At 40.2% G+C, this 19966-nt stretch overlaps 1 protein-coding gene across 1 annotated transcript in view; it reads right to left on the minus strand.

The window, feature by feature from the left end:
• Positions 1 to 3245: 3245 nt before the first annotated feature.
• The window catches only part of CRADD (CASP2 and RIPK1 domain containing adaptor with death domain), an 81137-nt gene continuing 64416 nt past the window's right edge, over positions 3246 to 19966 (minus strand). The window contains exon 3 of the mRNA XM_063396329.1: positions 3246 to 5374. Within this exon, the coding sequence (XP_063252399.1) occupies positions 5079 to 5374 (296 nt within the window). The 3' untranslated portion in view covers positions 3246 to 5078. The remainder of the gene's footprint in view (positions 5375 to 19966) is intronic.

The raw sequence follows: 19966 nt of genomic DNA on the forward strand, positions 1-19966 counted from the left end.
TGGTACCTGTATCACATACAGATGGAGTCTCTTCCTGTAGAAGAGATAGGAATCTTCCTGTGCCATCATCAGCTCTACCCACCAGAGAGTACACAGTTTCAAAGAGAAATTGTAATTATTTCTTTTTTCATAACTAAAATGCTAGGTTCAGAAGTGAATTCTGCTAAAACACATATTAATTTTTTAATCTGCTTATTTGTGTTTCTGGCAAATGCCCATTTTTCTCAGGTAATCAGTTCAAAAAGACACTACATTTAGGGGGAAAAAAGCCAAATCACTGTATATATTTTTAGATCTTTAGATCTTAGGTGACAGTAAGGAACCTTGAAAATTAAACTTCTTTTTATTTAGTGAAATTTGGACAAAGATTTTGAATATTCACTGTAAACAGACAAGGGTTTTATCAACTGTCCTTTTAGCTCTACTTCTACTATGTCTTGACATTGGTCTATGGAGAATACAGAAGCTTATAAACAAATTAGGTCTCAAAGACTCTTGATTTCCAGTAAAAAACAAAATTGGCAGCATGACCACATTTAGCATGAGATGAGCATGCCTTTTATTTTCTTTGAATATAATATGATATTGTTTATTTTTCCAGAATTTTGCAAAATATTTTATTCCATAGATCAATGATTGTCATAAAATATGACTCCAGATGGAAATTTCCCCCACCATATCTGGGAGAAGTGGCTCACAGATGACTGCATTTTTATTTTCCACTCCAGCCACTCTTAAATGCTGGCAGTCTGACATGCTCTTACCCTGAGAAAATCCTTCCTTTGTGATCGCTCATACAGCCTAGGCAGGAGAGAATTAGTGCTCTTAGGTCTTGTCTATTGCTATGTTAAGAGTCTACCTGTACTTGCAGAATAAAAAACACTTTTATAGAGCTTATTTACCACTTAGAAGAGTTAAATAGGATGCCAGAGTCTCCTCTGGAGATCAAGGAAGAAAATTGATGAAAATCAATCCTTCTTCCAAGGACTGGAAGTTATGCTATCTGTCTCAGTGGAAGCTCCAGCAGTGGCCACATTTACACTTTCCTGTCTTGGCGCTCCTAAACTCTGCCACAGATAAGTAGATACCAATAATACCAAGTTTCACTAGTCAGGATTTTTTGACATTGGTTAAGAAACCTAAACCCACGAGAGAAGTTTCTGCTTGCTCACCTTTGCCAAACTCATGCTCCATCCCAAAGCCCAAAGTGGCTGTGCATCTCACCACAAGCAGTGGAACCAGGGTTCCCCTGGAAGTCAGCCTGCCTCCCAGACCAGTCCTGGAAGCACAGTGGGCAGGGAGGACAGGAGCCCCTGGGCAAGTCTCCTGTCATCACCCAAACTTTGGCACAAGGGAGCTTGAGGCAAAGGGAGAGATGGGGAAACTCACTGAGTTGCCTCCATCCTGAACAACATTCAAGTCACAGGCTTGTCCATGACATTTAAATAAATAACATTTGCTCTTAAATTAGCAGAAAAGAATAAACATTTTAAGATCTTCTGAGTGTTCTGTCAGAGAATAAGAAGCCTTACTATACATCTGAAGAATTAAATTTTCTTAATTGTACCCTTGTGCAAAATAAAGCATTAAATACAGAAGAAAATTTTTTTAAGTGGATGGAAAAATCCACTGTGTTGAAGGAATACTGCTTTAAGTTAAATGTATCCCTGCATTTGTGTAGCGCACAAACAAGCTTTAATAAAAATGAAGAGTCTAATAGGAGCATTTCCATAAATTCAAAAATAACAGCAATGGAAATAATCTCATAAAACAAGTAAACCTCTCCCTTCAATATTTGCAACTCAAGTACTAGAGCATTCATTTAGACCCTGGGAATGTGAAAGCAACTATAAATTATGAATTATATGCTTTGCTCTACAATATGAGAGGCCAGGTTTTATAATCTTTGTCTATATGTGGGTCCTATAATTTTAGTACCAGGTGCAAGGGTTGTACCATTTAGCTCACCTCAAGAAGTTGGAGAAATTACCTGAAATGATACTCACCCATCAGGTTTCCAGTGGCCCACAGTAGATACTCAGAGACATACCTGTCTTGAAAGGAAGTCTTATTTGGCATGAAATTTCATATCTACTGAAGGTTTTTCTCTTAACTATTAAAAAGACCCTAAGTATAATAGTTATTGATAACCTGACATTGGCCAACCATATGCTGGGATGCATCAAAAGAAGCATGGCCAGCAGTTTAAGGAAGTGATTCTCTACCTCTTCTCCACTCTTGTAAGACCCCACCTGGAATGCTGCTAACAGCTCTGGAGTCCACACACATGGAGGACACAGAAGTGCTGGAGTGAGTCCAGAGAAGGGCTACCAAGTGGACCAGAGGACTGGAGCACCTCTCCTATGAGGAAGGGCTGTAGCTACAGGGAGACCTTATAGCCTGAGGGTATCATCCAGTACCTAAAATGGGCCTACAAGAAAGCTGTAGAGAGACTTTTTACAAGGACATGTGGTGACAGGACAAGGAGGAGTGGCTTCAAACTTGGAAGAGGGTAGATTAAGTATTAGAGAGAAATTCTTAGCTGTAAAGGTGATGAGGTACTGGAACAGATTGCCCAGAAATGTTTGGATGCCTCATTTCTGGAAGTGTTCAAGGCCAGGTTGGATGGGACTTTGTGCGAACTACTGTACTGAAAGGTGCCCATGGCAGATGTGTTGGAGCTAGATGATCTTGGAGATCCTTTTCAACCCAAACCATCCAATGATTTCACAAAATGAAGAACATGAAACGCAAAGTTCACCCAGAGAAGAAGGTACCAGGGTCCTGTGAGTGTGCCCATTACATTGGTTTACTGCCCAGACTGGTTGTCTCCTTGGAGCACTGTTCTCATTCTGAGTTAACTGGAGATGAACTGCCTTGAAGACTGTATTCAGACTTGGTCCATGTTGGTTCAGAACAAGATAAGATACTTACATTTATGACACTGGGAGTCAACTTCTTCCTCTAAATCACATTTTCAGTAGTTTCTCCTGTCAGCCATCTCTAGCTTTTTTCCCTCCAAACTGCTGCCAGGAAGACTGCTTTGTCTCTCTTTCCTAATATGCAAACCATGCTCCTGTCAATCTCACTGTCAGAATTTCTTCAAAGTCCGCATCCCATTCCCTGTGCTGGGCTGTGCTCATATGAATTTGCCAAATGTCTGTACACCTGCTCTGGGATGGTTTTCCACCTAAAAAAAGAACATGTTTGCATTAAAGCATCGGGAAACAGAAAAATAAAATCTTAAACCCAAAATTAATTCACCTTGTTTATCTGGAATTTATTGACATAGCTAATCTCTGGAAGTACAATATGACTTGTTGAGATCTGAATATGATTGGTTAAGAACTGAGTAAGGTATAACAGTATAACAATTTACTGAACGTCAGAATTGTATACAGAAGCTTAAACTGAAATATTACCAGATTGCTTCAGAACCTGCAAGAGCCAGATCCTGCCAGGATATATTTTCTGTTTCCATGCTTCTAAAAACCAAGGCACATAGGGTCTCTTTAAAATCTCTTTGTCTTTTCTAATTTCCCATGTATTTCAAAATTTGAGTATAAAATTAACAAATTTTAAAAATTAAAAAGCAGAAAAGTTCATTCTTTTCCCATTAGAGACTTCAGACAAGGTTGTTAAGCTGTGAAATTAGAGCAAATTTTGCGGGGTGGGAAGAGTCATTTCACAATGACTCTGTAGATGAAAGAGTCTAAAGTAACTTGTTCATAAATAGACCTAGAAACTCAGCTTCAAAATTATGTTCTGCATTTACTGTACAGCAAACTGCACAGAGAATTAAAATTTATTCTGCCTCTTATCATTAGGCCTCAGAGAGCAGTTGGTCACTCCCATTGCCTTTGGGTATCCTGCAGACTGATCCCCACTTTCCTGGTCAGCAAAAATCTCAGATTTTTTTTTCCAGCAGGAATAAAATCTCCATGACAGAAGGGAAGGAGGAGAATAGCACAAGCTTTACTGTTTTTCTGCATAAAATCTGATCTTCATTGGTGGTACAAAGAAGAACTGAGGACAGCAGTGTCAAAGCTGCCCCCACTAGATGTAAAAAAAATGGTAGAAAGCAAATGAGCCTGGTGGACGGCTGGAGGGAAGCTGGAGGGAGAGTAGTGGGAAGTTCATCTTGACCAGAAAGGACCTGCAGAATTCACTACCCTGTTGGGTGTGCAGTGGTCAGAGGAATTTGCCTATGGGTGCTTGACCTCACCATGAAACCAGACTGCCTGGATACAGAGCACAGTTCAAAGGCTCAGCAGGCATCAGACGGTCTCCCAGTTTATTAGCAGAGACAACCACGGACAACTTAGAAGTTGTCTCCTTTTTAGGCTGCTTCTTGCTCAGTTTACCTGGTTCTTGCTTACTTTTGGTCACTTTTTTTCTGTGTGTCTTCCCTAAGAACTCCCCATCTGTGACATGGCATATGCACATAGGGCCTGCCTGCAGAAACCATTAAATAAGTCCAGAAACCCTCACAGGCACACAACATTCCTGCTATTTCCACTTAAGGCCCTTTTCAAAGGCAGACCAAAGTGGCAGCCATCTATCCTAGCAAGAAACTGTATGTGCTGAAACTTTTATAAATGTGAAATTAGCCACCTGCAATAACTGTTGTAAAATTGTTAATTAGTAATGGTGACTAGTCTCATTTCTTGCTGTAGTATCAGGGAACTAGCATGAAACAGCAGTAAAAAGGCTCCTACATAGTCCAGGAAAAAAGTTAAACAAGTCTTGCTCCCTCAGTGAAATCGAAAACCTTGCTGAACTTACTGCACGCCCACCTGCTTGCAAGAACTTTGTCACTCTATATCCCAACTGAAATAGCACAAAAGGGAACAGGAAAGAGTGATCTATTTTTTAATGCCTGCTAAAAATTAATCTGGCCTGAAAAGAATTACAAGTCACAAGATGCCACAGAAAACTGGAATGTTTCAGCTTAATAAAATCACAGTTCCCAACCCTGCTTTTTTTACAGTTTGAGGCGTCTGATCTTCAACATACATTCTCATCCTCTTTACTTAATTTAACGAAATACATGGAAGCTCTGAGTAAATAGCATGGCTTCACTCAAGCATGTACTGTATCACAGAAGGATCCACTTCTTCTGCCACCAGACTGGCGTGCAGACTTTGGATTGTTGCTTTTTTCCCCAAACGCTGTTTCCACAGGACAAATGCAGCTACAATCTGTGACTGCAGGTTGTGAGGGTGATTGACTTTACATCGATAGATGTCAGTATGGGACAAACCCAAGCACAGAACTACATGCTCCCATTCAGGTCCCAGACTCCTTGCCAGCTTGTTCAACTGCTGATCTGTTGGTGACGTCTTCAAAATGCATGGTGCGACTTCAGATAATTCTGTAAAAGAGAAGAAAAAAAAAAAAAAAAGAGAAGGAAAAAGCATGTGTGTCACTAGGCAATGCTGCAATTTCCTTAATGGGAAACCTTGATAAAGGAGGGAATAAGCCTGAGCAAAACTGAGGTGAAAGAATTAATTAATTAAAGAAACAGAACACATATTTACCTAGAAAAATTAATTACATAATCAACCAGAAGATTAATCAGAGGAAAACTAATGCTCAGTGGACCATACTTGGGAGCCTTGTGGTTTTGGAAGTCAGTAATCCAGACATCAGAACTGTACACCAAAGCAGAGACTTCCATAAGTAATTATAGATTTTGGGGTAATGAAAAAGAAAGGTTTCAAGGAACCTGTTTCCAGCAGCCGTCATCCTCAATGGGCTTGCACCAGTATGACATAGTGACAAATTACAAACATGAGACCAATAATACCTTATTACTCCTATTCTGTGACTCCATTTATACACTGCAGAAATAACTTTGATCTCTTAGTTAATAGGTATTACTCTATTTTTTTTTCTGAGGGTTGTTCACAGGAAATTCTGTCCTAAGATGCTACTTACCCTTTGGCCTGTCATACATGGCAAACTCATCTTGAGAAGACTAACCTTGAGGGTTTTTCCTCTATTTGAGTGAATCCATAAGCATGGCTCAGGTGAACCCAAATGAATAGGGCATCAACACTGTTCACAAACAAATTATGCTTCCTTATCCCTCAGCCCAGTTCTTGTAACATTCCTGAAAGCAGGCATGTATCTGACACAGCTCATTCATCTGAGCTCCTTGAAGATGTTTTCAGGAGAATGCAATGAGGTCCCATATTTTGTCAGAGATCTTTGCTTGATGTTAAGTCCCTAAGGATTGTCCACATACCCAAGAGAATGGACTCTTCATCCAAAAAGGTGTTTCATAATGAACTGGTACCTGAGGAGGACAGGATCAATACAACTACCAAAGCAGCTTTCATAGGAAGCATTAAGATAGCTGTAATTATCAGCACTAAAAATCTTGCAGGGACTGAACCAATCACTTCTTACATACACAACTGATCTCTTCATGTGTTCCCTAAGATAATCTGATAATTAAAATAAAACCCCAGAAGTATTCATATAGTGTTAGTACCTAAGGGAGAATACAGTGCTATTCAGAAACATGCTGTGTGGGATCCAGCTCACCTAACTACAGGTAACACCTCCTGAACTAAATATGTTAGGATTAATTATTGCTGAGAAGAGAAATAGACTCTTCTAAAATACAAATCCTCTCACTGGAAAGAAGATGTCTAAAATAATCAGATTAATTAACTAAGCTCCTCTAAATGTGCACGTTTCTCTCTACTGATTGTAAAAGAAGCACAGGGTATAAGCTCAAACATTGACGTTGATGCTGTAAACAGCCAGTGCCCGTGAAATGATTCTCTGCCTACAAGTTCAAACCCCTTGCCAGCCTTTAAAAAGGTACACCTAGAAAAGCAGCATAAAATACCTACAAAGCATATTTGTTCTTCAATAGCCTTTGTGACCAAAAGCTGAAATTAAGCCAATGCAGTCTGCAATTGCTGCTCTTCTCTTGCTGAAGTTATTGCCACAAAACACAGGCAAAATATCCCTTTGAAAAATTCTGATTATAGCCCATTGGTCCAAAGCAGCAGACTCCTGACAGAAACACTGCTTTGCAAAATCTAATCTATAGCTCCAATATCATGCTCACAGTCTCCACTACAGCAGAACAGCAACACCAGAAAGCACCATCCCTTCATTTTATCAAAAGTAATTGTTTTTGCATAGAACACCCAGAGCCTGCAAATGTTTGTAAAATTTCAGCCAAATAATACACAAGAAATGTACAAAGCTTCTTTGAGTAAAGAGAAAATTGCTTTTTGAAGACTATTTAGGTCTCTTTGATCTTTCCGGCTCTAGACTGCCAAAGGAGTCTGGGGCAAGTGCTGGTTTGTGGATAGGGCAGAGGATGCACAGCTTCTGTAGAACACTGAGCAATACCAGTAGGGCTGCCCTATGCTGTCACGTGTGATACCAGTTTCACAGGTAAGTCAGGACAAGGCAGTGTCTTTCATGAATACAAATAGTTGAGAATAAAATAAATATAGCTACACTATGCTGTCACCAACACCTTTTGATATTAAACCCTTTCCTTGGCTTATAGTTAGCTACTAAGTGTGTACCCACAGAAGTAATACCTGCCTGGGTTTTTGCTCTCACACTGAAGTTTTTATATGTCATGTCCACTAGTCAAATGATTTTGTGATACTGAAATATGATCAAGCAGGAAGGCCTAACAATAATACATGTCAGCTTGTCCATCCAGCCTTTGATATTAGGCAGGCTTTCTTACTACAAGTATCTTAGCTTCAGTCTGTTATCAGCCCTTTAATAAGGATCAGAATAAAACACATCCAGGAGATCTTTTCATCTTACACTACCATCTGATTCTAATATGGATGTGGAAAACTCTGGGACAGAAGCCAAATGTTAAATTTAATACAAAGGACTGGTATTTCAGTCTCATTTTATTTTGTGTGATAGCTCATTTTCAGCTCTGATACAAAAACACTGAGGAAAATCTGAGCTAAATATTACATGACAGGCAATGTTATTTAGAGTTATAGAGAAATATTTAGTGAGATCTTTCAGTTATGACAAACGCAAAATCACAAAAAGATCTGGATATGTGCTAGGATTAATGCCACTCCTAATTTACTAACATAATGGCATTTGAGGTGAAATAGAAATGAGTTCTCTGTGCTCATGCCCAAACTGCTTTGAATATATTGCAAAAATATTAAAGATACCTTTTTTTTAGCTATGTTTACTACAAACTCTCATTTATAATCTCCACTTGTCAGGAAATGCCTGAGGGAGGTAATGAGATTAGAGAAAAAGTTTCAATTATGCAGATCCTGCAGTTGCATTTGAAAGGTACTTTTAGGATACTGAGACCTCATTTTCAAAAAAAAAAAAAAAAAAGGTCAAGTTTTTCTTGCTCTAGGTGGGTCTGATGAGTTGATGTACGTGCTTCTTCAGGCATGTGCTTCCAGGTAGCAAAACGAGGACTGCACTGTAAAAATGGGAAGAAGTGGGGCTTGGGGTACCACTAGAGTGTGGAGGATTGCTCTAGAGAAGGCAATTTGTGCTGCTGTCACCTCCAGCGAGAGCACCAAGTGAAACTCTGTGTCTAGCTGTGAGCATGGTCTAGGCTGCAAGTTGCCAGGGCACATGCTGCAGAGATTTAGAGGCTGAAGTCTCACTGCTCATGCTGAAGCTACTAAGGTCCTGAGGAATGAGGGCCAACAGCTCTGTGCTGGGGAGAGAGCCAGCCTGCTGCAGATCTTCTCTCCGGGGCCCACCCCCTGGGCTGGGCTGGCATGGTTCTTGGGACCATGAATATCCCCTTCCATAGGGCTGGAGATGGGAAGGACACTCTCCACTCTGGTTGAGAAGCTGAAGCTGACCCAGAGAAAGACCTGCGGCTCCTTCTGTTCAAAGCTGTGGCATGAGGAAATGTGCTTCTCCCCATCGCTGGTGAAGGAAGCCCATCCACACTAAGCTTTATCCTAGTTGTTCCAGTTAAAAACCAGGAGATGTGGACAACTTCTGGCCTGTGTGTACGTCTGTACTTCCAGACCACTGCACAGACCAGGAGTTACAATGGTGCTGGTGAGTGTGGACAGGAAACAGAGCTGGATATAAATAACATCACAGATACAGACCAGACAAAACAGTCACCCAGAAAACAGACACAAAAAACACATGGGGCAAAGGCAGACAGTCACCGCTTTTGCATTTCTTTTTCTTTGGAACCTCTGTAGCCTTAAGTAGGAGATTCCAAGAAGATACTGGAAAAATCAGGGGGATGGAAAACAAATTCATCTCAGCTGTGTCCCACTTGGCACAAATGGGAAGATGTAGGATACAAGTCCACACAGGAGACAGCAGCAAAAAGGGCTGAGGCATTTCTGAGTGACCTGCAAGGTACCCAGCTGATTGCTTAGAACTGCTAAGGCCCAAAGTGCCTTACAGTTTTGTCTAAAGGACCCTTCTCCATGTAAGTGTGACTTCCTTGTGCATGACCAGAAGCATTTGTTGGAGCTTCAGAGAGACTTCTCCCCTGTAAAGTCAATACATTTTAACACAAACCCAACTGTTTGGCTTTTGCTCCCTGCTGAGTGAAAGGGACTTGGATGGAAATTGCATCTGTATTGAAAGTGCTAAAAAGGTCTCAGTCAGTTGCTGCCTAATCCCGTAAGAACAACACCACTAGCAGTTCAGGAGACAGCTGAGGAGTCAGGGATATATTATGGCCCATCTTTCATCTAAGAAGTCTGTCTGTTGGGAAAGGTGTTTCTGCAGACTGGTCTCTGCTTCCAGCACTGTCTCTGTATTTTATCTGTTTCAAGGACCATGTACATACTTGTTGGATAAGACAGGAGTCCCGGAAGAGGAAATGGGAATCCAGCTATCTCTGAGCTGCACATTCTAATGCTGAGGTGTACAGATACATTCCATTTCTCCTGGTAAATTACAGAAAAAATATAAAGATTTCCCTAGGAAGGGTCAAGAATGCTTCCTAGCCTCCAGAACAGCACCTGCTTGAGAGAAAACTCTCCTGGGAATCAAGCAGTATGCTGAAACCAAGCATGCAAGAGCCCTTGGCAGGAACAATGCTAGGAAAATGCTCTAATTTTTATATAATCACATCAGAAACATGTTGGCAAGTCTGGTCTTCAGAGCCTGCATACCGGAATGGGAGTGTAAAGAGGAGTAAGTGCTTGGGCATGCATCTGGCCTCAGCATCTCCTCCTGCTAGGTGTATGGAGTCCTTCGGCAATCTGGACTCAAGACACTCACTGTTATTCACCTAACCCACTTATCAGATCCTAATCATGATTTCTACAGAGTTCAAAGCAAACATTTTAAAGTCCTCTTTAATCATCTTTTCCGGCATCTGCAGAACAGTTCTTCCCTGAGAAGTGGTAAAGTTAGATTAAGAGGTTCTACAAGTAGCAAACCAAAGAAGCCTGACTTCTCCCCCAGGATGTGAATCCTACAGCTGACTTCAGGTCTTCTCCAGCTGCTTACCTGTTCTCAAGACACTCATGAAACTGCTCTTTTTCTCAACAGCAAATAGACAGGCTTCTTGATGTTTGACAAGAGGTTCAGGAGCTACTAGGGGTACATGCATACACAAAATACCCCTCAGCAGAGGAGTACATGGCCCTGGTTACTAGAGAAAATTAAGTTAAACGGGACTCTGAAGCTCCTCAGAACCATCATGGCTAACATGCCATAAGTGGCATGTGGGGCACTTCAGCTAAAGGAAGATATACATAATAATGAATCTAGTGCGAGGTTCTGATTCCCTCTAGCCCACTCAACTAGCCTGAGCCACAGACCCAGCACTGGGTACAGAATCAGTACAACCATTCTGTGCTGGGTACAACCCAGCACAGCAGGGTTGCCAAGGCTGTGTGTTTTGGCAGCTGTGCTGTGTTGCAGAAATTATTTACTGACTAAATGTCACAACAGTAAACAACTTGCACATAAACAGGTGTATTTGCTTTAGAGTAAAATCCCCTTGGCGTGAGCACAATAGTGAGTGTGCCATGAAGAAAGACAACACTTGGCAGAGCAGGTTGGGACAGGTTTTCATAAGCAGCGAGGTGGGGTTGCTGAACCTGAAGTGAAGGACACTACGTAATGCTCCAGCTAATGGAGAACTGGAGATATCTAGGAGCTGCAACCCCTCTGAGCTGCCAGAGATGCTGGATGAAAGGGATAGCAAAGAAGCATTTTGAGGGATCCCAGTAAGTGCTACAGATCACTGAAGTGAAACAGAAGTCTATGGCGGAGATCTTGGTGAAAAGGATAGAATAAAGAGAAGCTGTTGGGTAACTGCAGGGGATGGCTCAGCTTGATTTGTTAGAAAAGAAGACGGGAGGTTACAGTAAGTCCCCATTTGTGCAGCTGCTCTGTTGCTTTCTTGTTTGTTCCCAACACTATATTAACAGGTGAAGCGGCAGGCAAATGCCTGTCCTCTTCCTACATCACATTCAAATTCATAAGCCAACCTGCAGCCATGAATGACTCGAGTGAGAGACAGGAAATTATCACACTGGATATGCAATACTCAGCAGGTCTTCATGGAGGTTCCAGCATTTAGTCCCTCCTGTGCAAGTCAAAAATTATCATGAAGCATTATAAGGTTATTTCATTTCAGTGAACTTTAGGATCCAATTTGGGATTTCTTTAAACACAAGAAACGAATTCAAATTATTAATCATTGAAAAAGAGTAAAACGGGCTATCCAGAAACCAACCCCTACAACACAATTTGGGTGTTATTTTTTAATCTTGTCATTGTTGCTAATTAAACACCAGACTGATTCAAAGGCCGAGAAGGGAACATTAGTTTTTGCAACAGCTCCAAATAATCATGCTCCACAGAACATGGAAAAAAAAATTCTCTTCTAGGTATCGGCACATACATATCATCTATGCATCTGCAAACAGCATGAATCACTCAGCCCATCCAAAGTCTACTCCGACCCACCAGGTCTGCCTCTGGGTTTCAGTGGGTTTTAAAGAGTGTTTGACCAAGGAATGAGAAAAATTGAACTGCACTATTTGCGGACAGATACTGGACCCCATTAGAAATATCTTTCCATATATAAAGTTAGTACACTCAGCTTGTATTCACTTACAGAAGAAGAGTAAAATAACTTGGAGAAGTTGTACAGCCTTTTCCTGCTTTTAGCACATGCATAACTGTTTCTGTCTCTCCTGCCAAATGTGAGCAGTGAGTTACATAGGTATCTGTTCCACTTGTTTGTGCTGGTTGCCCCCTCTGAAGGCTACTGCTGACTTCCAAAGAGACGCTGACCTCCTTCATCCCATTTCAGGCTACTGGAGAACATCATCTAATGACGACTAGCAAGCAAGAGCTGATCTCTGTTCTCTCCTTGGGAAATCCAGATTCTTCCTCCCACAGAGTTGACTCAGCATGGGGAAATCCTGGTGATGGAGAACCTGCACCTTTGTAGAAACAATAGGTCCAATATCTTCTTAAGAATATACACAATCTTCCCTAATGCAATCCATTCAAATCTTGGGTGGTTAAATACGCAGAGCAACCTACAGAATGGAATCTGTACAGTAAACACATTTAAAGAAAAACACCCAAAATAAAGCTTTAGAAAGCCGTATTATTTTTCAGCTGACCACGTTACAGTAAAACAAATCTAACAGAGAATTTTATGTTTGTTCAAGTAGTCACGCTTCACAGGTTCTGTAACTTGGTAACTTCTGATCTGATGAATGCAAACATTATATACAGAATTTGCATGAATAAAACCAACTTCTGTCAATTAGTGATCATAAAACGCTTGTAAGCATACTTCTATCACGGTAATTTACATTTCCAAGTATCTTAATTAAATTATGAAAGGCACTAACCAAAATGAGAGCAAATATGAAATATATTTTAAAGACTGGCTGCATTCTTCCTCATTGTGCTGGTCTTTATGACTTGCATTAAAAAATACTAAGTTCTCTGTCTTCTTTTAAACAAATTGGAATCTACCATACATATGACAGCCAATATGCAGAACAAATTGTGACCACGATCCTTTGATAATCAAATCTATGGCACTTCCCTGAAGTGAAGCACAATCCACCCAAGGTACCAAATTCAGCTCCTTCCTGCTGAAAGCTTGCTGGGACTCTGCATTAGTGGTGTAATTAAAAAGGACACATATCTTCATTTGTTGGCAGCTCTTCTCCTCTGTGAGCTCTAAAACACCACACTTTGTGACATTTTGCATGTTAGAGTAAGAAAAACAGCATAAACTTCTGTAGATCTACAGGCAATTCAATAACACAAATGTTTCTATTTTGGCTCAATACCAGCAGCTAATTCATATATTCTTTATCACATGCTAAGGACTCCCTAGTAGCTGCAGATGTGGAAGCAGACTGCTAAAATCTGAAACATAAACATTCAGATTTCATGACAAAAGTTTTCAGTTGTATTCCCCCTATTCAGTTCCAGTTTCCTTGATCATTTTTTTATCTCTCCTACAGCTTTTGTACCTCTACAGATCTCTGCTATACTGATAGTCTTCAGTACTAGTCTATATTAAACAGATTGCCAAGAAGTCTGTAAATGAATTAATTCTCTCTTCAATTTACATCCTTTTCAAGCCATAGGGAGCAATTCCTGTGTTTAAGGAACTGAAAGAGACTGGGTTTTCACATCTTTGTTCACATTTTACTGGAAACAGCAAGGAGGAAGTTTCAGCAATTAATAGAATGGATGTCGTTTTGTCTCTCATGCAAAATATTAATTACAATCCCACACAGTATTTCTCTGCTGCTACATACCATGAGATCAAATAAATAATTTCATAAATAAATGACAGCTGCAGATGCATGCAAGGAAAAGAGAACTTATGCAAAGTAAACAGAAACACAACATACTATAATGTTTACTCTCTTTACAGGATGACCCTACATACAGGCAGGACTGGATTTAATCATACTGTGGCTTTAAATCTTGCATTGTATGTTGCTCTAGACACTGAAGTAGAAGTAAAATTTGCTTCATATTTCCTATTAATTTCTATATTGTTATACATAAGTGAGCAATATGCATGAGTACTGAAACCACAGCTAATGATGGCATCTTTGCACCTGCTAGTCTGAAAGAATAGAGATGAGAGTTTTTGTTTTACAGGCCAGCAGTCACACCAATAGTCAACCTTACAAATAATGCTGGAAAAAATCAAATTCTTAAGTATGTCACTGCATTTCTATATAGTTTTCAATGCTCTGCAGTTCCTAGTGAATTAAATGATGTTTGATAATACGAACTTTCAACCATTAATTATAGACCTGAAGCCCACAGAGCCATAATTTCTCTTTGTCAAGTTTCTTCTCCACACTATTACAAATAAAAAATAAATGATCAGTAGATGATTGTATGGAGTTGTGATGATCATAAAATACATTCATATGTGTTGTAGACTTCTCATGGTATCATAGGAGGCAAATGTTTACCCATGTGGGTTGGGCAGCTCTGACAGATTCATTCACCCACTCTAAGTGAAAAACAAAGCTAACTGGAGCAATTAATGATTGTTTTGTCAGCGAGGTGACAAAATCATCATGCAACTTTTGTCAGGGGATTGGAAGCTAACTTCTTTTGACAGACATTACTTGAATGCTTATTTCAAAACACTTGAGCTGTCTTTCAAAGAGCTCAGGCAAGTGTTAATCCTGCTGCTCCTTTGCATGCAAGAATCAAAGACTCCTTAGGCTTTTAATCTGTTGAGTACAATAAGTGAGTAAACTTTTTTTACGAGTAACTTTCCTATCAAGAAATCTTTCTAAAGTAATAAAATCATGTGCTTGAGCTTTAGCTATCAATACTCCTTTCATGCAACAACAACAACGACACTGCCAGTATTAAGGCCTGTTTTCTTCTAAAACAAAGCTAATCACATATGTTTCCCTTGCAGGACTTAAACCAAATGTGACAATAAGCCATTATATTTAGCTTTGACAGAACTATTCATTCCTCCTCAAGGCTTTTTTCTTCAAGTTGAGTCTTCTTTTTGCTTTGGCTTGAGTCATTAGAAATATCAGAATCAAAGATCTGCACAACAGATGGAGCTTGGTTATGAAGGATGCCTTTGGCTGGTGAGGATCTTTGCCTGACAGATGTCAAACCAAAGTTAATACTGCACATATTATAGCAAAGTGAGACTACGCTCCTTCCTGACCACAAACTTATATTAATAGAACAAGCCACACAGAGCAAGCTAAAACTGTACTATCATTCGGCTGAATCCTCCACCCCTTGGCACTTTACCTTGACACTTTATTTAAGCACTTACATCCATGCAAAATAAGTAAACAAAGTGCAACAGGTTAGTTTAGTGTCCCCTTACAGACAGTTTTCATCAGTGTAAAAGACTTTACAAAATATCATAAGCAACATGGATGTGGACCCCTCCTGGTTTCTTTTTTTCTTCCATTTTTTGTATCATTGCTCTTAATGCTTATGAACTTTAGTAGACTTTTTGACATTTCAAAATCCACAGATAAAAAAAAGACAGTGGTACTAAAATACACTGCTCAGCTACCATCAGTTGCTATGCCTGGCTTGCCAAACACAATTCAACAGCCTGGGTCAGAAGACAGAGCTTTCCATAGGTGTCAGGAAGGAGGGCTGCAGGTGGCATCACCCGCTTCTCTCCATTTACAGATGAATGAGAGGCTTAGCACCACAACCAGCCACCCCAAGTCAAAGATACGCCAAGTAGGTCAAAGATACACAAGGAACCAATCTGGAATCTCATGGCTAGTTTCACAGATCCATACCATCCAACAGCAACTTTAGCTGTCCAATAGGGCCGTAATTTTAGAAAGTCACAGTCACAAAACTTTTAGTTATCTGTAAAGCAGAAGTATTTGTGTGTGTGCATATATATATGTGTGTATATACATATATATATATACACACACACATATATACACTCCCCCTATTTTTTCAAAATCCTTATTAAAATATATGAAAGTATTAGATATATGCAAGTCAAATTAATTCCCTTCTAAAAAATTCATTTCCACAAGTTCAGGTTATGGATGTGTCACCTGACACTGGTATGAAAAGGGTGAAAATGGGAGCGTGGGTGAAGCAATTTCTGAAGTGGAGGTCCTAACTCAGCGAGCGCTTTACATCAGCAGGGATCAGATGAGCAGCTCTTTCCCCGCCTTGAGTCAGCACTGACATAACACCCCGCACCATGTGCTCAGCAGCGGGGCTCGTGGCTGCCCTGTGACATGGCTGGTGCCAGGTGACACAACACGCTGATCCTCTGCAGTCATCAAGAGATCCCAAGACAGCACAGAAAAGAGATGACTCACAGCTGCAACCACGCACTTGAGGGCTGAGGACACAACTACTCTCATACTACTTCAGGAATAGCGTTTTGCCAAAGGAACTGAAGTCAGTTCAAAATGAAAAAAGAATTAGCAAACATTTGCATTACTTAGGCTATTTGTAGAAGATTTATGCTAGTATTAGTGGGATGATTCATATGCAAAACCTAAACATCTAAAAAAACCATTTTGCTTAAACAATTAATTTTCACGTCTCATACATAGAAAACATTTTACCTCATAGTTTTTTAGTCTACTAGCTGCCAGACTTTGATCCAGAATTGAAATTTCAATCATTTTGGCTTTTGTAAATAACGAATCAGAAATAAAAATGTTTTAACACCAGAATGAAAAGAGTTGTTTTACTTAGTTTGGGATTTTTGTACAGCTACGTCTAATCTTAAGTAAGATTGAAACAAAACCAAAAAGCAAAACTAGATAAATCTCTTCTGTCCCACAGATGCAGAAATACAAGTGATGTTTGTATTTCTGAAGGAACTAAACCTGAAATCCTGCTACAAACAAGAGAGAAGGTCTGTTATGTCCTTCACAACTGTTCCTGACATCACAGGAACCTCTTAGAGGTAACAAGGGAAAACCAATCTTGTAAATGGATTTTTTCTTTGCTTAAGCAAACATCTTTTAGGTTCTACAATCTCAGAAACAAAGAAATCAAGAGGCTTTTTTCATAATGCTGAAAATTTTAGCACCAGAACTGTAAACATCAACACCTTTTCCTTCCTTCCTTCCTTCCTTCCTTCCTTCCTTCCTTCCTTCCTTCCTTCCTTCCTTCCTTCCTTCCTTCCTTCCTTCCTTCCTTCCTTCCTTCCTTCCTTCCTTCCTTCCTTCCTTCCTTCCTTCCTTCCTTCCTTCCTTCCTTCCTTCCTTCCTTCCTTCCTTCCTTCCTTCCTTCCTTCCTTCCTTCCTTTCCTTCCTTTCCTTCCTTTCCTTCCTTTCCTTCCTTTCCTTCCTTTCCTTCCTTCCTTCCTTCCTTCCTTTCCTTCCTTCCTTCCTTCCTTTCCTTCCTTTCCTTCCTTCCTCCTTCCCTCCTCCCCTCCTTCCCTCCTCCCCTTCCTTCCCTCCCTTCCTTCCTCCCCTTCTTCCTCCTTCCTTCCTTCCTCAGCTGTAGCCATTATGCATTGTTTGACTTTATTAAGGAAATCAATCACATCTTGAAATGAACCTTCTAATTGATTTGAGGGTTAAATAGGTTGAAGTATTTTGACCTTCACATTCAACACGTAGCCTAATTTTGTGTGTGCGCTCCCCAGAGAAGAGGTGAATGACCTGGTGGCGCGAGGTTAACACATGCTGCAGACGCGGCCTCAGGTTCCCCTTTGCCGAAATGCACCATACCACATCAGCGGATGAAAACCCGGCCACGCTGTGTACAAACCACACGGTGCCCACCTACCTAGCCAGGCCTTCCACTTGCACTGTAGTGTGTGGAAATATCCTAATGACAGAGGGTTCATGTGTAAGTCTACAAGCACCAAGTACAGAAGACAGATGAAAATTTGCCTGTGATTCTTAGATATTCTCCGATCTTGGGAGATTTCAGCTAAGTCTGTTACAGAACCTAGGAGTTGTATGCCAAAGCCACAAGACTGACCTATTAAAGTATCTTTATTCAGTTTTGTTGATTGAAAATGGAGGCTTCTTATCTACTCAAGACGTTGACAAGAACATGAAGGTACTGCTACAACTCAGGCTTTTCAAGACATTCTATTTACTAGGCATTACATTGTGATATTTATACTGTATTTGAGAACTTCAGGCACCCCTTGAAAAATCCTTGCTTGAGGCATCTTGGCATTTACACATATATAAAGGTTTTCATGTTCAAAATTGCCAAGTAAATAGGAAGAGTCAAGCTGAAAACTGTAAAGAGCCTTACTGTTTTCAGGAAGCTCTGTGCAGGCAGATTGTGAGACTTGAGACAAGAATCCTTGGATCACCTCAAGAAGCCACATCTCCTTTTTAAACAATCCAGCTCTAAAGCATTTGACAAAGAGACTCAACAGACCCCCTCTGTAAACCAAACAAGGAAAGTAGAAGACATTTTTTAATATGGTTCTTTGTGTCATGCAAGTATTTCCACATGAAAGTAGAGAAACACAGTCAACCAAAGATGCCTGTGTCTGTGAGTAAGGCAGGAGCACAGCTTTTACAGGGAGCAAGTCTGTCTGTAACAGCTGAACAAAAAAAAAAACTTGATGAAAGAATTTCAAACTACATAGAAAATTGTCTCAGATACACAACTGAAAAAAAAGGTGTAGCTCTGGAAACCCACAGAATGCTCTTTTAAAGATCCTAAGGAGTACAGCTTGAGAATATCTATCAAATAAGATCAGAGCTACATGCTGGGACAGCAGGAAGCAACTGAAGCAATCTGCAGCACAGCTCTAATACTCATCAGTCTCTGACCCTGAGAGAAAAGATAATTACTGCATGAATGCGCACATTAGACCAAACCAGAAAGCACAAGAAGATACATATCTCTGTAAGAAAGAGAAGATGAGAACTCCTCAGGTTTTACACAGTGGTCCACAGCTCTGTATGTCCCAATCCAATACACTTTTTTCGACTGACAACACAGCTGTGGCTTTAATTTTGAAGTCCATATTTTTCCATGGGAATCATTAAATATAACATCTTTGTCCTGTTCAACAGAAAAACAAATCCATCTCTATTTTTTATTCCTCTGCAGCCTTAATCTAATTGTGCAAAATTTGCTTTATAAACATATTTGAAGATGTTTTAGATATGACCTCATTTATACACCATCCCAGGCTTTCGAGGAACTCTGAACAATCATCCTCCTAGCCTTTTTCATATCTGAACTACTGTATTTTATGGCTTCCAAGCTATACTGTCTGAACGCTCCCCATGCAACTGGGAGGGGAGATACTCTGCTAAATACAAACACTTAGGGAGGGGAGTTTGCAGTCTCAGCTGTGGGTTGTGAAAAAGGCTTTGTATGTATTAGGCTACGTACACAGAGTTTGTCATTATTATGTTCAAATAACTCCAAAGGGCTGGGCTTACACAGGTGAAAAAGGAAGAGCACCAGAGACGCCAACAACCTAGCAGCTCACCTATCCCGGATTTCCTATTCATAACCACAGCTTTGAAAGGTGCCTGTCTTCACATGCTGATGGAGCCCTGCTTCGCCTCTGCAGTTTTAATCAAAGAAGATAACTGACCAGGTCCCAGAAAGGTAAATAATAGATTGTCCCAAATAATCTTGAGCATACTGAAATATAGAAATCTGCTAAGGTACTGATAACAAAAGGGAGCAGACAACCAAAGGAGTCAGTTGTTATTTAAGCTAGAAAGGCTGAAATGTCATGGAAACAAATAGGTATATAACTACACTGCACCTCTACTCTGCCAGCTGCTTCAAAGGGAACTTTAAGGCATTGGGATTAACATGAAAAAACATACCTTTGATTCAAATTCTGACGTCTGCTTTACACAAAGCGATAGTTTTTCCAGCACAGTTCACAATGTAGATTCCTTTTGGTCTCTTACTCTTAGCACTGACTTAGTCTATTCCCACCTTCTGCCACCTTCTCAATCCTTCTTCTCTTCCCTGGCTCATCTTGCAATTGCTTGGAGGATTCTGGAGC

Source organism: Prinia subflava, chromosome 4, assembly GCF_021018805.1.
Source record: "Prinia subflava isolate CZ2003 ecotype Zambia chromosome 4, Cam_Psub_1.2, whole genome shotgun sequence".
Lineage (NCBI taxonomy): Eukaryota > Metazoa > Chordata > Aves > Passeriformes > Cisticolidae > Prinia > Prinia subflava.